This window comes from Python bivittatus, unplaced genomic scaffold (genome assembly GCF_059951505.1).
Source record: "Python bivittatus isolate LINGU-HERP-01145 unplaced genomic scaffold, Pbiv_v1 ctg000430_np1212, whole genome shotgun sequence".
NCBI lineage: Eukaryota > Metazoa > Chordata > Lepidosauria > Squamata > Pythonidae > Python > Python bivittatus.
In genome coordinates, this window is record NW_028277071.1 from 2,475,307 (window position 1) to 2,493,598 (window position 18,292).

Consider the following 18,292-nt stretch of genomic DNA (forward strand, 5'->3'; position numbering starts at 1 on the left):
CAATCTGTACTGAACTTATAAAACCCTTTGCAAATCTTCTTCAACACTTTTATTGTGTTATTGGTGTTTGTTATTATTTATTCTTGATCTCTTGATTTTTAATCCCCAAGAGATTTTGCCACAGCTGTGAGATGGGCTGCTATATGAATCAACATAATGAACAAACAAACAAACAAACAAATAAATAAATAGTGAATGAATGAATGAATGAATGAATGAATGAATGAATGAATGAACTCAGTTGTCTGGTTACTTTTGGAAGCATGGAAATATACTCTCAACTTCTCATTGCCAATCTTCCAATATATGACATAGTCAGTCTTCGTCAGGAAGAGCAGGCATACCATTTCAGTAAATTTTACTGATATATAGTGATTTGTGTTATTTAAGAAGAAAGTAACAGGATGGAAAATAAAATCAAAACTAGCATTTCTTGCACCTTGACTTAGGTCCCATTCCAAAACCACTGAGGTTTTTCTCAGTTCCACTACAAATAATAAAATGTTCCTAATTCTTTATCACATTTACAAGAAATATTTTAATATTTGGGATTCAAATTAGCAATCGTAACTGGGATAATACACTAATGGATCTCAATGTTATCTAATTATAAAATTTATAGTAAACCTAATCATTCATTAATATTATTATCCCTGTATAACAACTGTCAGTTCTACATTAGGTATCAAACATACAGTCTTGAACGTGTTGAGTTTCAAAATGTAATTAATAAATAATGCCTAATAAATGTCTAGAGTTTTGCATTATAACATTTCCAAATTATGTTAAGGCTCTCATATGCAACAAAGCTGGTCAGCTCAATTAAACAATGTCATCTTTCTTGCAGCACCTGCCTACTGGAACAGGATCTTTCCAGAGATCCAGGGGTCCCTATTAAGGCCTACTTTGTGGCAAAATAAGGGTGGAAAAGCATGGTGGTATTGTTTTGAGGAACTCAAGTTCCTCCTGATAAGCCAAGGCTTCCTGGGAGATAGCATGTTCTGAGGTCCAGACAGATGTGAATTGATCCTTCAGATAGGGGGTAGTCCCATTAATGCAGGAAACCAAGGATGGACCCAACCATATTCAATATTTTTTGCCCTGTATCCAATTTTCCCTTTTAAGGAAAGGTTGTTGAGAAAGTGATCATGCTGTAGCTTCAGAGAATCCCAGAAGGATTATCTAGACTCCTTTCAGTGAGGTTTCACGCCTGGGTATGGAACTGAGACATTGATCAAGCCTGTGGATGCGCTCTGGTGGGAGCAGGATAGAAGTGGTGCACACATCGCAGCTTTCCTTGACCTCTCAACAGCTTTGAATACCAATGATCATGGTATCCTTCTGGACTGGCTCAGGAGATTAGGAGTGGGGGACACAATGATGCTGTGATTCTTTCTCTGAGGCCAGTTTGGATGGGGGAGGAGAGACAAGGGTTCTCTTTGTGGAATCCCTCAGATCTTGACACTGTTTGACATGTACATGAAGCCTTTGGATATGTCATTCGATGACATGGGGTAAAGGATCATCAGTATAACTCAGTTATATATCTCTGCCCCTGGCGACCAAATAACACTGCTGGAGTAGTTGGATGGAGAAGAACAGGATTCAGCTAAAACCTAGCAAGAAAAAGTAGCTCTTTTTTGGAGGGGGGGGTGTGTCTTTGTGTCAGTTTTAACTCCAGGTAACTGCCTGGACAAGTCCCTGCAATTTTCTTGGCAAGATTTCAGAAGTGGCTTGCCCTTGCCTTCTTCCTAGGGTTAGGAGAGAGTGAGTGGCCCAAGGCCACCCAGCTGGCTTCATGCCTAAAGCAGGATTTTCGTTACTGATTTCCTGGTTTTAGGGCCACCCAAACCTGGTGACTCCCTGTCTTTATTTCTGGATAGAACGGTACTAGCCCAACAGAACCAGTGCACAATTTGGGGATTGTTCTGAACTCTTAGTTGTTATTTATACAGCTCTTTGTGGCAAGGGGTCAGGTTATTTGAGGGACCTCTCTTCTCTGATGACTTCTACCTGTGTCATCAGGTCTGACAGAAGTGATATGCCCTAGATTCCATCTGTCAAAGAATATCATCTGCTGGGACCAAGAAAGCCAGCCTTTTCTGTCTCAATGCCTGTGCTAGACGGTTAGTCAACGATTTCTGCAGCAGCAATCCTTGTATGTCACGACATCCACATTCACAAGGCAGTTTCATCCAATTACTTCCAAGGCATTGCTCCTTGCTATTGTGAGAGTTTCATGTACAGTACCCAGGACATGTTCCCCAGGATCTTTGTTGCAGCTGCCATACCATCATTTTACTACTGAGTAATTTTATTTGAAATTAGAGTAGCCAAAGGGGAAAAAAGAGGGGAAGTAAATCTCTGATTCATACTTTATGATAGACATTTCTACAGTCCTTGTAATTAGACACTTTCTCAGCTGGAAAACCTCGGCCATGCTAATACTTCTTTTTGAGATACCACCTTTGCAAATTATATAAGGAGCAAGTTCACCCCCTTCCCATTATTTTGTTGTACCCTCCATTATGTTGCCATTAGTTACAGGCTACAATTCCCATCACAGATCACAATTTAGTAAGCCATGGTGTTCCCTGTGACACTCTATGGAAGCAAAAGGTGGACTTTAAAGAAGCATTGTAGGAAGGGTATTGATGCCTTTGACCCTTGGTGTTGTGAGTCCTGAGAATAACATGGACAGGCAACAAAAGAAACCGATGGATCATGGAACAAATTAGCCCAGAGTTCTCACTCTAGGCACAAATGACCAGACTCAAATTATCCTACTTCAGACACATTATGCAAAGACCCAGCTCTCTGGAGAAGGCTCTAATGCTGAGAAGGTGGAAGGAAAGAGAAGAAGAGAACAACCATCAGCAAGATGGATGGACTCAGGTACAGTGGTGATGAATGCATCCTTGGGAGACATGAAAGAACAGTCTGGGGATAGACTGTCATGGAGAAGATCTATCTGTGGTTGCTAGGAGTTAAAAATGATCTGATGCCACGTAAGCAATTAAAAAAAAGTTGTTCCACAAAAATGGCCACATATGATTTTTGAAAAAAACATTCCAAGTGTTCTTCAACAACACCATAGCAAAACTTTCCCCAAGCATCTAATGATTATCTTCCTCTCCTTATGAAAATCTCCATGATTATCTTCAAGTCCCCATGGAGACATAAGGAACAGAACAAAACCATGAAATAAAACTGCAGGTTATTAATCTTACTTTTTTTATGTCTTGGGATGCAACTGGAGAATGAAAAGCTTTTTCAGCCTGATTTTTGCATGGTACTTTTAACCCAAAGCAAGGTTTGTTCTCCAACATGGTTCTATTCTTTGCAACCTTACTAATGTTATTGCCTCAGATTGCATGCTATATTCCTCTGGCTAAATGCAATGTGGGGGACCCAGTCCTTATTAAGCACAGGAAATATCGTTTAGAAGATCTGGTGATCGGTGGCATTACTTCTCAGATTTACGTTTTCCAGCATCGTAACATTCGTAAGGAATCCATCGGAAGAAAACACTGATGATTTCATGTAATTATTTTTATTTCTTACATTATTTTAGGAAAAAAACTTAAAAAAAGAAATAAAATTGAATGACAGCTCATGTAAAGAAAGGTTAAATGAGAACAAAGAAAAAGCCAAAAGTGCAAAAAGAAAGAATAAAAAGTAATAGTAAGACCTTCCACCTTTCCTTTGATGTAAAAACACAAAATTACCTCTTTGTTCATGTGATTATTTTTAAAGAAACAAAAAGGAAAAAAAAAAAAAGGAGATACCCATTCTGGCAAGGTTATTTGTTTGGGGGATTCTGGGGGGTGGGGGCAATACAGAATGATTGAGCAAATAGAGCTTACCTCCATGTGCCATTATGTGTTTGTGATAATGATCGATATCGTTGTTGTTTTGTTATTTGAGTTATAATCAACTAGATTCTCTCTTTCCTTATTGTAACATCATTAATAGATATTCAAAGTGACAGGTTATTGATCCTGTCTGCTGCTGCTGCTGCTGATCATAATGATGATGCTCCTCCTCCTTCTCCTTTTCCCACTACCACTCCTGCTGCTGCTCCTGCTCCTTCCTTGACACATTCCTTTTTTTAACTCCAAATACCTGAGTTTTATCATTTACTTGTTCTGGCATTAGAAACCATTGCGGAAGGAGATGGTGGTGGCCCTACTGGAAGAGGAAACCTGTGGCATGGGAAGATTTTGAATTTTCATTTAATTTCTTTCCTGAAATGGAAGGATTGAGTTAATGATATTGGTAGAAAAAGACACAGACGCAAATTTAGGATGGGGGAGATGGGATAGATAGTAAAATTATAAGCAGTTCTACTATCTTCAGGTCACACGCTGAAAATCCTATGATCATTTCATTTTGTATGTTCTCCACACCTCACTTCTGATGATGGCAGATTTAAGTGTGTAAAAGGGAGTGGACTGCACTGGCTCACTACTGTCTCTCAGAGAGAGTATTTCATCCAGTGGGCTGGGGTGGTTTCCTCTACTCTTGCATCAAAATTCTCCTTGTTCAATGGTGTGAAGGATCCAAGTATACCTAATTCATGTTTCTGTAATTTACAGAAGTGAAATATTAAAAATAGGAACAAGGAAAGGAAATTCCATTCAATCATTAAGGACCTTTCAGACAATCTTGCTTCCAAATAATTGATATTCTTCGACTGACATCCAGAAAAGTCTTTGGTTCCATTATTAATCTATCTAGATTTTTCCTTGCTCTAGAGTGATGACATCAAATCTTCTAAAGGAAAAGTAGAAAATACAAATGACAATGCAGCAAAGTTCCTATGCTAAAACAGAAGAACTGTAACAAAGTTTCTAACTCTTATTTCAGAATTTATATGCAGAATTATCAGCATATCCTGGCCTTGGAATTTGCAGTCAAAGAAATCAATGAAAATCTCAGGGTCTTTCCCAATATCACATTGGGCATCCATGACTGTAATAGCTAATTCTTGGCACAATGGATCTATGTCGCTTCCATGGAACTTCTCTCTTCCAAGGGAAGATTCATCCCAAACTACAAGTGTGATCTCAAGGACAACGTGGTCACTCTTCTTGCAGGTCCTAATGCTTTCATTGGCCAGTTCACATCAAATATTCTGAGCATTTACAAGATGCCACAGGTAACATCTATTTTCAAAAGAAGGGCATACAAAAGAGGGTTTGTGTTTTGGACATAGGCAGTGGTAAAAACAAAATATAAATGAGCTGATTACAATGTAGGGTTCCCTGTATTTCTACTTTTCCATATAAATATAACTTAATCAATGAATTATTATTCTTATCATTATTATTCTTATTCTTATTCTCATTATTATATTAAATCTATTAAGTAAATATAACTTAAGGATATCTCTTTGTTCGTTCTGGTAGCCACTGATGCAAAAATGGGGATTTTCTGGAAAAGATCCTATACCACTTTAGTGTTGATTTTGCAAAAGACATCCATTTCATCCATTGAGAGAAGTACCCAAAAGAAATGGATGCTAAGATTTCACACTGCAGATGTTACCCCTTGGTTTTTGTGTTCAGTGAATAATTAAAGAAATTCTGAGAGAATTTTGCAACACTTGAATAACAGTAAAAATTAGAACTAAAAGTGTTGGACAATTTTATTTTCTTGAAATATTTCTCTATTAGTATTGGAGATGTAACAATTAACTTAATTTCTATTCTGTTGTTTGGGAAGTCTTGACTTTCAAACTGTTTCAGAGAACTTTTCCCTGATGTGAATGTGGCCCTCATTTATCATATTTGTCTTTTATACTGCATGATTTTAGGTTTTTAAAATTCTTTTAATAGTTATTTTATTGTTACCCTGGATGTTTTAATTGTCAGGTTCGGTCAGCACGGGGCTTCGGGGAAGCTCGCAGCCAGACCACGCGAACTCCACCGGCGGCAGCTAGCGAGGAAAAGAGGAACTGAAAGCGCTGCTAATTAATGGGCCACCTGTGCCCAGCCAAACAGGAAAACCGCAGCGGAAGCTTTAACTATACACTGATAACGGCGCGAGCCAACAATGAACGGGGCCGCAGGCAGCGAAACAAGATCGCCGTGCAGCACAGAACCCTTGGGCTTGCACGTAACGGGGGGGGGACCAACCGAAGGCGGAGGGGACTGCCAATCAAGGACAATGGACCCTGACCGAACCTGCCATCATGGACAATCAAGAGGGATTATTGGGGGGCCGATAATCTGCAGTGGTAACGCGATCGCGGGGCGGAAAAAAGCGCAGGAAGGGGGGAATATAACGAGTGATGCAATTGTACCAAGCCAGTCCTGGCTTTGCTTGTGACTGCTACATTACGCATGAGTAAACCTCTTTTGTGAGCCACACGTGTCACGAGAGTTTCTCTGTCGAACAGGGGAAACCTTACAAAAAGCCAGGACTCACCGTTAGCGCTACCCAGTACCACCAAGGAGCGTTTCCCTTTCTAATACAGGCATGACCAGCGACGAGGAATCCGTGGGTCAGCTGGAGCATGAGGAACCCAGGCTCGAGGAGGGACGGTCAGAGCCATCCGGGAGCGACGGGACAGCGGCCAGGGCCGGGGACCCTCCAACCGAGCGGTGGTCGATGTGCATGAACCAAGGGCCGGACAGCTCAGGCGTCACGATGACCTGGGGTTCGGGGCCCCGGAACCGCAAGCGGGACGAGAAGCTTGCCCGACTAGAGGAGAGGGTCGGGCGGCGCCTAGACGCCGTGGAGGCGATGCTCCAGACCTTGCTACAGAGAGCGGGACCATCAGCGGTGAGCGATGGCACGAGCAACAGGGGTGGCAGTCCGGCACCCCAGCCGGCACCGCCCATGATGCCCCGGTCGGTGGACCGACGGGCGGCGGATGCCCTGAGACTTCGAGGCATCACCGGGAAGTTCTCAGGGGACCCTGAACAGCTGCCGCACTTTTTGAGGAACGTCAGGGGTTTTATGCAGAGGGGTGGTCACCTATTTGCTAGGGACGAGGATAGAGTATCCTACGTGGCCGAGCTGTTAGACGGCCAAGCGGCTAGCTGGGTGATCAGACTATACGACACCAACGCGGCGGAACTGCGGAGTTTCCCGGACTTTATGCAGGCGCTCCGGGACAGATTCGAGGACACATTGAGCGCCAAGCAGGGTGAGGACAACATCCTGCAGTTCAGACAGCGGGAGAAGTCGGTATCGGAGTATGCCCTGGAGTTCCGGAGGTTGGTAGAGAAGCTCATGGACTGGCTGGAGTCCCTGAGGGTGAAGTATTTTAAGAGGGGGCTCAATCCAGAGATCCTGGAGCGGGCACTGGGACGGGATGACCCGTTCACAGTGAAAGATTGGATCTGGCTGGCCGGAACGGCGGAATCGGCGTGGCAGCAGATTCAACAAAGCGCGAGGCGATGGGACCAGACGAGGGACCGGCCGAGGGAGAGACCCCCAGAGGAAAGGCAGAGCAGTCGGCGGCAGTCCACGGGGGGGTGAGAGGCGACCAGAACCCCGAACCTGTGCTTCCGGTGCGGAGGCAGAGGCCACCGAGTGGCGCAGTGCCTGACGGAGCGGGAAGGAGCCTCACCACAGCCCGAAGTCAAGCCCCCGCGTCCTACCGGGAAAAGGGCCAGTGACCAACCGTGGAAGAGTGCAGTGGCGGCGGTGACCGAAAGAGGACGGAGGGGGTGGTCGACCCCGGAGACGGCATCCTCCGGAGAGGACTCGGAGCTGGCGGGAAACGAGGCGTACTCACACTGAATGGTGTCCCAGTGCGAGCAGGGGAACCGAGGCGTGCGGACCCAATCGGGGATGAGGACTGCCCTCCGTTCCGGGTGAGGATACACATCCGGGGGGTGAGATCCGGAGGGGAGGCACAGCTGCGGGCGCTGCTGGATTCAGGCTGCACCCACTGCTTGATGCACCCAGCTGTGGTCTCGGGACTCGGACTACAGCTGAGGCGCCTCCAGGAGCCCATTGCATTCAGCCAGCTAGACGGCACGCTGGCAGGGGGGGGGCCAGCTCAGTATTACACCGAGCCGGTCCAGATGACAATCTGGAGCCACCAGGAAGAACTAAGATTTGTGGTGGTCCCGATGGCCGACTACGCGGTGGTGCTCGGCTTGGTGTGGCTGTGGCGACGGAACCCACGGGTCGACTGGATGGCGGAGGCAGTGCGATTCGGGGTCGACAGGCCGGCGGAGTGCGAGAGCAGAGGGGACTGGGCCGTGGCAACGGGCGCGACCGCAACCACAGATGGGCAAGTGGAGGATCTGAGGCACAGGGAGGCGAGGCGAGAGCAGACGGAGCCCGAGACCCGGGCGGCAACAGCAGCAACAGCAGCGCCGGAACCCCGGAGACTCGCAACGATCCCAAGGCGTGGGGAGGCAGCGGTGACTGGCGGAACAACTGCAAAATGAGAGACAGAGTCCGGGGAACCCACGACGAGCGGCGGAATCCCAAGGCAATATCGAGACCTGGCGGTGGCGTTCGGGGAGAAGGAGTCCGACCAGCTCCCTCCACACCGACCCAGTGATTGCGCCATTGAGTTAGAGCCAGGGGCAACGCTGCCCAAACCGAAAATGTCCTCCCTGTCAATGAGGGAGATGGGGGCTCTGCGGGAGTTCATAGACAAGAACCTAGCGCGGGGATTCATCCAACCCGCGAAGTCACCATTGGCGGCCCCGGTACTATTCCGGGAGAAGAAGGATGGTTCGCTCCAGATGTGCATGGACTACCGGGGGCTGAACGCAATCAGCACCGAGTACAAATACCCCCTCCCCCTGATGAAGGACTTAATGTCGCACCTATCTAAGGGGAGGGTGTTCACAAAACTGGACTTGCGCGAATCTTACTTTAGGGTCAGGATCCGCGCTAAAGATGAGTGGAAAACGGCGTTCAACACGCAGCTCGGAAGCTACCAGTTTTCCGTGATGCCATTCGGATTAAAAGGGGCCCCGGGGGTGTTTATTCAGCTAATAAACGAGGTGCTGCATGACCTACTCTACCGGGGCGTCCTGGTCTACCTGGACGACATCCTCATCTACACCGAAACCCTGGTGGAGCACGTGAGCCTGGTGCTCACGGTGCTCCAGAAACTGCTGAAGGCGCAGCTTTACGCGAACCTATCAAAATGCGAGTTTCATCGGGAGCAGCTGGACTACCTCGGCTACCAGATATCTAGTCGGGGAATTGAGATGGACCCGGCGAAAGTAAAGGATGTTCTGGGCTGGGAAGCGCTGCGAACCCGGAGGCAACTTCAAAGCTTCTTGGGTTTGCGAACTTCTACAGACAGTTTATCCCGAACTTCGCCCAAATCGCCCTTCCCCTAACAGACTTGCTAAAAACCAAGGGCACTGGAAAACCCCCTAAGCCCAGCATGACACTTGCGTGGACTGCAGAATGCCAGGGGGCATTTGAGGAGCTAAAACGGCGGTTCACAGCGGAGCCGATCCTGCGCCATCCCGACCCAGATCGGCGGTTTATCATCCAAGTAGATGCGTCAGACGTGGTAACGGGGGCGGTCCTGCTCCAGCCCAGCCCGGAGGGGGCCATCAACCCATGCGCCTACGCCTCCCGCAAATTCACAGAGACAGAGAGAAGGTGGATGGTGTGGGAGAAAGAGGCGTACGCCGTCAAGTGGGCGCTAGCCACGTGGAGGCATCTATCGGAGGGGGCAGCTGAACCATTCGAGGTGTGGACGGACCACAAGAAACTCGAGGCCCTGAAGGCCCCGCGTAAGATATCCCCCAAACAGGCGCAGTGGTCCCAATACTTCGGGAGGTTCAGGTTCACCCTAAAACACATCCCCGGGAAGCGCAACGTCCTAGCAGACGGGTTGTTTTGCATGCCCCAGCACTCCAGCCTAGAAGAGGAGATCGTGGACTCCATCATCCCTGCCAGCAGGCTGGCTGCAAAGGCGGTGACCCGGAGCCAGACCAAGGGGGAGCAACGGGACGCGGCGCCTGAGGTAAAGCAAGGGTTCGCGGAGGCGGCGGAGCGGGACGCTTGGCTCAAGCAAAACCGAGAAGCGCTAACCAGCCAAGAGGGTTTGTGGTGGCACGAAGGGAAGTTGTACGTGCCCGAGGGGTGCCAACGAGAGGTCATGGAAAGAGCCCACGACAGCCGGAATGCGGGGCATTACGGCTTCGTGAAGACGCTCCACTTAATTCGGTGGCAGTTCTAGTGGCCAACGCTCCGGAAGGACGTGGAGGCATACTCGGGGGGTTGCCCGGTGTGCGCGACGGCGAAAGGGGCCAAAGGCAAGCCTAGGGGGTTACTCCAGAACAAACGCACAAAGTGAAGAGAAATCTTAGAGAAGAAAAAAGTTTCAAGATTGATTCCAACTAATGGCCTGGAAGTGAATAGAAACATCAAACCCAGGTTACCCCCAAAATCTTCTTCAATCCCACTGCCACATTTTCTCTTTATATCTACCACCACTGCTTTGCTGTTCCACTACCACCACCACCGTGCTCCTTGCATCTACCCCAATTACTTTTTATGAAAAAATATTCTCATACTTCCTCTTGAAGACCTTTTCATTAAAGACCCAAAGGATGTCATTTGTGAATTAGATGGTATCCTTTGCATTAATGAATGCTGGTGTTGGTGCATGTAATGGAAGATCTTTGCACTCATCTTCCTAAATGCTTAAGTCTCTCCCCCATTTCCTCTAAAGCAAGGTTGGATATGTCCACATGTCCACAGTCCTTTCTAAGATAGGTGGAGTAAGGATGTCCACATTCCTATATAAGACTACTCATAATCTTCTTCACATTGACCAGGTTATGATATTTTTCTCTTTTCTAGGTCATGGTACATGGCTCTCCATCACTGCATGTTAGAGAGTATTGAAGAGCTTAGTAACTCGGAAAAATCTTCCAAGCCAATGAGAAATGTAATCACGATAGCCCTTATACTTCCCCAAAAGTTCAAAGATATTGTAATGTTTTCTCTCTCTGTTTGTCTTTAACTCTTGAGAAATCTAATGCACTTCTTCTAAAATGAAGGTGTGTGACACCACAGCAGTGGCTCATCTCTTCTATGGGCTGCATATAATCCATGGATTAATTTTGCTGTGTTTTAGGTTGTTTAATATAATGTTCCAAGGAAGCTCTTCTAGCATAGGTGATGGTTTGTTACCTGAATATTGCACTCTGCACTCAAGTAAAACTGACCAGTATTAAAACAAGGATATAATCTGCTATCTTTACTTGTGGACTAAAGCTAATCTCTTATCCTCAGGGTTTCGCCCTAAGCTGATGGGCAGTTATCAGTCCTCTGGAATATGGGGTGCAGAGGGTAAACTCTTGCATTATAGATATTCTGCTGAGTAAGAATAAGCCAAGGCAGAGATGAGGCAGAAAATGAAACTTCAATTGAATGTAAGGGAATTCCTATTAAAGTTGAGTTTATTGACCAATGAAACAGTTTAAACCTAGTTTGCAAACCTGATCAGCTCACTGTACTTAAATACTGCACAGTCATCTTATCTTCAACAGTCCTGGAAGTCTTTCAGTCTCTGAATTTTAATTTTGTCCTGATACATGCCAAGTCCAATAACTGTTCTTAGACTGTTACTAACTGCAAACATACTTCTGTTCTCTAAGGCTGTCACAGAAAGATAGGATTTTCCCCAGCTAAGTCCTTTTTTGTGGCAAAGGAAGAAACATAATCCTCATCTCGGATAGGGTTGGCATGTTCTAGGTCCGTCTCCTTTGCTGCATCTGCCCCGTGGAACACAATTTCTGTGCTATAGTAAGTATTCCTCCTGCTATGTTTAGTTCTGTTTTAATGTTTATTATCCCAGTTTCTTTTTAGGTTTTAGATTGGTTTTTAATTATATGCTGTCCACAGTTTGTATTGAGTTGGATGACCTTAGAAATCTAATCAATCAATCAAATCAAAGTGATTTCATCATGGGTCAGAGATTATTAATTTAGAAGTAAACAAGAAGTGGGCTCTCCAGCTGCTAATTGTACTCAGTTGAGATTTCTCTGACTCAGAGGATTTCTTTATTTATATGAGTTGTAGCTCCTCTTTTATTTTGCAGCTGAATGCAGTGTACAAACTATTCCTTCCTCTTATTTCTTCCTTCACCCCCCTACCCCCTATACAAAGTAGTAACCCTGAGGAGGGTTGGGCTGAGAGAGTGTGTCTAGCCCAGAGTGATGCCCTGAGCTTCCACAGCTGAGGGTGGCCTAGAACCAGGGTCTTCCCACTCCTAGTCCAAAGTTTTCACTACTATGCCATACTGGATAAGGGCCTTCATTGCCACATTTTCCCCTTAAATTAAGCTCCTGTGTTGTCCCTGGAACAGTTGAACAGAGATTTGGTTTTCTCTATATCTGCAAAGTAATGAAGAAAATAAGGCATAATTTGAAAAGAAAGTATACTACTATCCAAGTAATATTAGAGGAGATTTACTGCAACCAATCACATGAGTAGTCACTCAAGATTAAGTTCCCTATGCTCCATTTGGCTAAGCCCTCAGCTATTTATGTACAAGCCTACAGTCCATAGTCATAGCTAGCTATATAAGAAATTATGTGGCAAATGGAGAAGCTTTAATACTTTTTCTTCATTAATTCTCTTTTGTTCAGTTCCTGCTTCAATATAATGATATAGCATTTGGGGAAGAAAATGCAACACAGCAACCCTGCACTGGAGCCTAAGATGGAGAAAACTTCCATACCTACCATATATTTGCCTTTGGTGCCCAAATAAGCTGGAGCAAAAGATAACCAAACACTGCCAAACAGCTGCATGCTGAAAGTTATAAATATGGCTTCACTGAACCTGTCTGGAAGCTTTTGAGCCAAGGATGCCATTTTGAAGCTCACCAAGGATAGGAAGCCCATGAAGCACAAGGCAGAGTAAAATATAGTATTTGACCCTTCATTGCATTCTAGAATAATCTCTTCAGTCAATGAGTGCGAGTCAACATCAGGGAGTGGGGGAGAAGTTCCCATCCACACAGTACAAATGATGGCTTGAAGAAGGGAGCAAGAAAAGAGTATGGAGTTGGCCAATCGATTCCTCACCGATGTCCTCATTTTGGATGCGGGCTTGGTGGCCAACAAAACAAGAATTACAGTAACGGTTTTGGCCAAAATACATGAAGCAGCCTTCTCTTCTATTCGATACACAAGACAGCCACTGAGAAGAGAATTCCAAAAGCAGTTTGTTGAAGGAAATGTCATTTTTCTTGGCTGGCCAATAAAAAGGATAGCACAAAGGAAGGAGAGCAAAAGGAGAATATAGTAGAGATGTTGATTATTGGCTTTTGAAGATAGATGTGTCCTGGTACTTAATGAAAATCCTAAGTATCAGTAGTGTGTTAAAAGAAAAACAGAAAGCAACTATGGCTAAAGTGGTTCCTAAAAGTTCTTCATAAGACAAGAAGCTTATATCTTTGGGAATGCATGGATTTTGGTGTTGATTTGCATATTGATCTTCTGGACAATGAAAGCAATCATCTGCATCTCAGACAGGCATGAGACCCATCTGTTGGTCAATTAGGCAAGAAATGTCAAAGGAAATAAAGTTATCAATAAACTTCAAAGGAAACCAACACTCTAATAGATTTATTGCAGAGTTAGTGAAGCCATTATGAAAGAATTGAAGTGACTGCTGTATATGAAAGGCACACCGTATTTATACTGAAATCAGATTCAGACTCTTGTGTCTCTTCTGCTCTCCCAGTGTAACAGGCTTTACATTAATCCAAAAAAGCCACTCTTTTCTGGATTAAAGTGATGGTTTCCACTTCTTTCTTGGTTCGGTAACAGACTGATCTGGTATCAGTCTGTTTGCTTGTGACTGCATAGAAACTTGCTCTCCTAATCTGTTTATTTTTTGCTGTATACTCAGCAGATAATGAAACTATGAACATATGAATATCTGGAACTGGAACAAGAGTTCTGTATGAAGTGGGTATGTGCAAAATCAGGTTTAAGGACTGACTTCTAGAAAGCTACTGAAGGACAGCACCACCACCCTTACACACACACACACACACATATACACACACACACACAAGGGGGGGGGTCCACATACTCAGAGAAGTGGAACCTTATTCACTATATAGAAGGGTTCCACATTTTGGCTGAATAGAATGGGAAAAAATTATAAGTTCACAGTTCTTGCTTGCTCTGTGGCAGGGGAAATATTTTTTGGTGTGCCACCGACCACTGGAATTTCACAAAGCCTGCAATCATATACTCAAAAATTATATTTTAGAAGAAAACGTGTGTCATATCTCATTGGAAAGATTTTTTTTTTAATTATTATTATTTCCCCAGTGTGAGTGCCACTCCATTGTAACTGAAGAAAACTAGAAGAATATAAAACTAAGAATTTAAAACAACAAACCAAATCCTATAAGAAACAGCTGTCAAGGAGAACTGGGGATATTAAACCCATTGTTTAGATGTTGTAGTTTTACTAGCAGCTGCTAGAATCCCACAGGGAGAAATAATTACAAGGGAGAAAAACTATGTACTCTAAATTTATTTCAGAAGAAAACATGTTTACTGTATAGAGTAAACTTTAGGAAAGTATTGGTTGGTAACTATAACAAAAGATACGTGTATACAGGAAGGGAAATCAAGCAGATTATGTCTGCAGACATATAACACACACATATACACACACACACTTATTTAAAAAAGTGCTTGCTTTCCCTTCTTGTTCATCCTGGTCCCTTGTACATTAGTAGACTGATATTTTTCATCTTCCTAGTCTAGGGGTAAGAAACCCAGTCTGGTCTCCCCCCACTCAGTCTAGCACCTTAACAACTTGTGGAGGCTTAATTCATTTCACTCTCCAATTACTATCTTTATTATTTTAGCCATAGACCATACATGATTTAAAGCAGTACTGCAGTAAAAACACACTTTGAAATAAAGCTAGCACTGTGACCCTGGAGTGGAGGCAGATACTGGCAGTAGACAACTGCCCTTCCTTAGAGTATGAATGGAATGGTGTGAAAGGGGGAAGTGTGCTGATACAATAAAGGCTATTGTTTAGTGAACACATTGATGGTATCTAACAGGATAGAATCCTTATAGTTGGAAAAAATGCAGGGGCACTACAGTAAGGTCACACACACACCCAATCCCTTATCAAGGATATTCTAGTGTAAGAGTCATGCTGTAGATACAATATTTTCTTTGTCTTTCTTACAAAGTGTAATAAAACAAAAGTATGTAACTCATAACCTTGCTTTGTTTGGGGCTCTTCTGCAGTTCTTTAGCAAAGAGCCCAGGGGTCACTGTAGTTTGTGCATGCCAATAAAAGTAGACTTTGTTGCATCTATATCCAGCTGCTTTGGTCCCTCATTTATAGTGGGCATTTTCCCCACAACACACTATAGAATATTGGCTCTGCAATGCAGCTATATTCTTGGATATAAGAATGTTGGGGCAGATGCATCAGTATGAAAGCACTGCTTGAAGCAATCGTACTTTTTTCATGGAAGTAGTGTTGCGACTGTGGTTAACTGATCTACAGCTATCTGTATGAGTTTATTACTAGTTATGAACAGAAAGAATTTGGCATGGCACTAATACACCAGTACATTATTACAACTGGACTTTATCTCTTCTATATTTTCTGAATAATTTTAGCTGCCTTCTGTGTGCAGTTTCCAATCACCTTCTCAGATGAGCTCCTGCTCCAGATTGTATTGAGGGAAAGGACTAACAATGAACCAAAAAGGACTTCTTAGCTTCAACAGAACAGCCTTTTCCACACTTGACTTCAGACAAACCAAAATGCTATTTTGAATTATTTGTAGGAATATATCACTGTTCAGCCATTTTTTGCTTCTTTATTATGATGGTACCACTTTGATATTTCAGCTATATAGTATGTATTATTTTTCTTGTTATTTTAGTTTTTGTTATTACCTTAACCATGATGGAACTTTCATGGAAAGCAACAGAGAAATGTTTCAAATTAAATCTGAAAAATCTTGTGACCAAGAGGATTCATCTCATTTCCTATTTTGTAAAGTGGAGACAAGTTGTCTTTTCCTGAAACTCTTTGCACAATTTTCAGTAAATTAGGACTGGAAAATTTGAAGCATTGTGTGGCCAGATTTTATTTATGTTCTGATTGCCATTAGTTACAACCAATGCAAAAAAAAAATCATTAAAAAAAAAGGTGCATATCAAGAGGAATTTTTTTTCCCTTGGGTAGGTCTTCCCTGCAGAATTTTTTAAATGCTCAGTATGTCTGCCATAACTTGAAAGATGCTGCATTTGTAGTTGGGAACAAGATTCTTACGTGAATAAAGAAGCTCCATGGAACTGGGGTAGGTCCACGTTGCCATGAAATAGCTTTTATATACCAAAGCCAGAGTGATGTCTGGAAAGATCTCAGGAATTTCATTGATCTACTTTACAGCAAAGATCAAGGAAAAAATATGCAGGTAGTTCTGTAGACCCCTTCATGGATCACTGCCTTGTCGTGGCGAAGGGGCTTGCGTAACTCAGTGAAGCCATGAGCTATACTGTGCAGGGCCACCCAAGACGGACAGGTCATGACAGAGAGTTCTGACAAAATGTGGTCCACTGGAGAAGGAAATGGCAACCCACTCCAGTATCCTTGCCAAGAAAACCCCATGGACAATGTTAAAAGGCTAAAAGATATGACGCCGGAAGATGAGCCCCTCAGGTCGGAAGGTGTCCAATATGCTACTGGGGAAGAGCGGAGGGCAATTCCAAGTAGCTCCAGAAAGAGTGAAGCGGCTGGGTCAAAGCCAAAAGGACGTTCAGCTTTGGATGTATCTGGAAGCGAAAAGAAGGTCCGATGCTGTAAAGAACAATATTGTATAGGTACCTGGAATGTAAGATCTATGAACCAAGGCAAGCTGGATGTGGTCAAGCATGAGATGACAAGACTGAACATCGACATCTTGGGAATCAGCGAACTGAAATGGACGGGAATGGGTGAATTTAATTCGGGTGACCATTATATCTACTACTGTGGGCAAGAAACCCTTAGAAGAAATGGAGTTGCAATCATAGTCAATAAGAGAGTGGGAAAGGCAGTAATGGGGTACAACCTCAAAAACGACAGAATGATCTCAGTGGGTATCCAAGGCAAACCATTCAACATCACAGTTATCCAAGTCTATGCTCCAACCACTGATGCTGAAGAAGCTGAAGTTGACCGCTTCTATGAAGACCTACAACACCTTCTAGAACTAGCACCAAAAAAAGATGTCCTTTTCATCATAGGGGATTGGAATGCTAAAGTAGGAAGTCAAGGAGTAATCGGAATAACAGGCAAGTTTGGCCTTGGAGTACAAAATGAAGCAGGGCAAAGGCTAATAGAGTTCTGTCAAGAGAACAAGCTAGTCATAGCAAACACTCTTTTCCAACAACACAAGAGACGACTCTACACATGGACATCACCAGATGGTCAATACCGAAACCAGATTGATTATATACTTTGCAGCCAAAGATGGAGAAACTCTATACAGACAGCAAAAACAAGACCAGGAGCTGACTGTGGCTCAGATCATGAGCTTCTTACTGCAAATTTAGGCTTAAATTGAAGAATGTAGGGAAAACCACTAGACCACTCAGGTATGACTTAGATCATATTCCTTGTGAGTACACAGTGAAGGTGATGAATAGATTTAGAGGATTAGATTTGGTAGACAGAGTGCCTGAAGAACTATGGACGGAGGTCCATAACATTGTACAGGAGGCAGCAACTAAAACTATCCCAAAGAAAAAGAAATGCAAGAAAGCAAAATGGCTGTCTGATGAGGCTTTACAAATAGCTGTGGAAAGAAGGAATGCGAAAAGCAAGGGTGAAAGGGAAAGATATAAGCAACTGAATGCAGATTTCCAGAGAATAGCAAGGAGAGATAAGAAGGCCTTCTTAAATGAAAAATGCAAAGAAATTGAGGAAAACAATAGAATGGGGAAGACTAGAGATCTCTAAAAGAAAATTGGAGATATGAAAGGAACGTTTAGTGCAAAGATGGGCATGATAAAGGACAAAAAAGGCAGGGACCTAACAGAAGCAGAAGAGATTAAGAAGAGGTGGCAAGAATACACAGAAAAACTATACAAGAAAGATCTTAATGTCCCTGATGTCCACGCTGGTGTGATCACTGACCTTGAGCCAGACATCCTAGAGAGTGAAGTCAAGTGGGCCTTAGGAAGCATTGCTAACAACAAAGCTAGTGGAGATGACAGTATTCCAGCTGAGTTATTTAAAATACTAAAAGATGATGGTGTTAAAGTGCTGCACTCAATATGCCAGCAAGTTTGGA

At 43.8% G+C, this 18,292-nt stretch overlaps 1 protein-coding gene across 1 annotated transcript in view; it reads left to right on the forward strand.

Moving 5' to 3' along the window:
* Nucleotides 1–6,654: 6,654 nt before the first annotated feature.
* The window catches only part of LOC112543304 (vomeronasal type-2 receptor 26-like), a 40,019-nt gene continuing 28,381 nt past the window's right edge, over nt 6,655–18,292 (forward strand). Inside the window, exon 1 of the mRNA XM_088143955.1 lies at nt 6,655–6,720. Within this exon, the coding sequence (XP_088000081.1) occupies nt 6,655–6,720 (66 nt within the window). The remainder of the gene's footprint in view (nt 6,721–18,292) is intronic.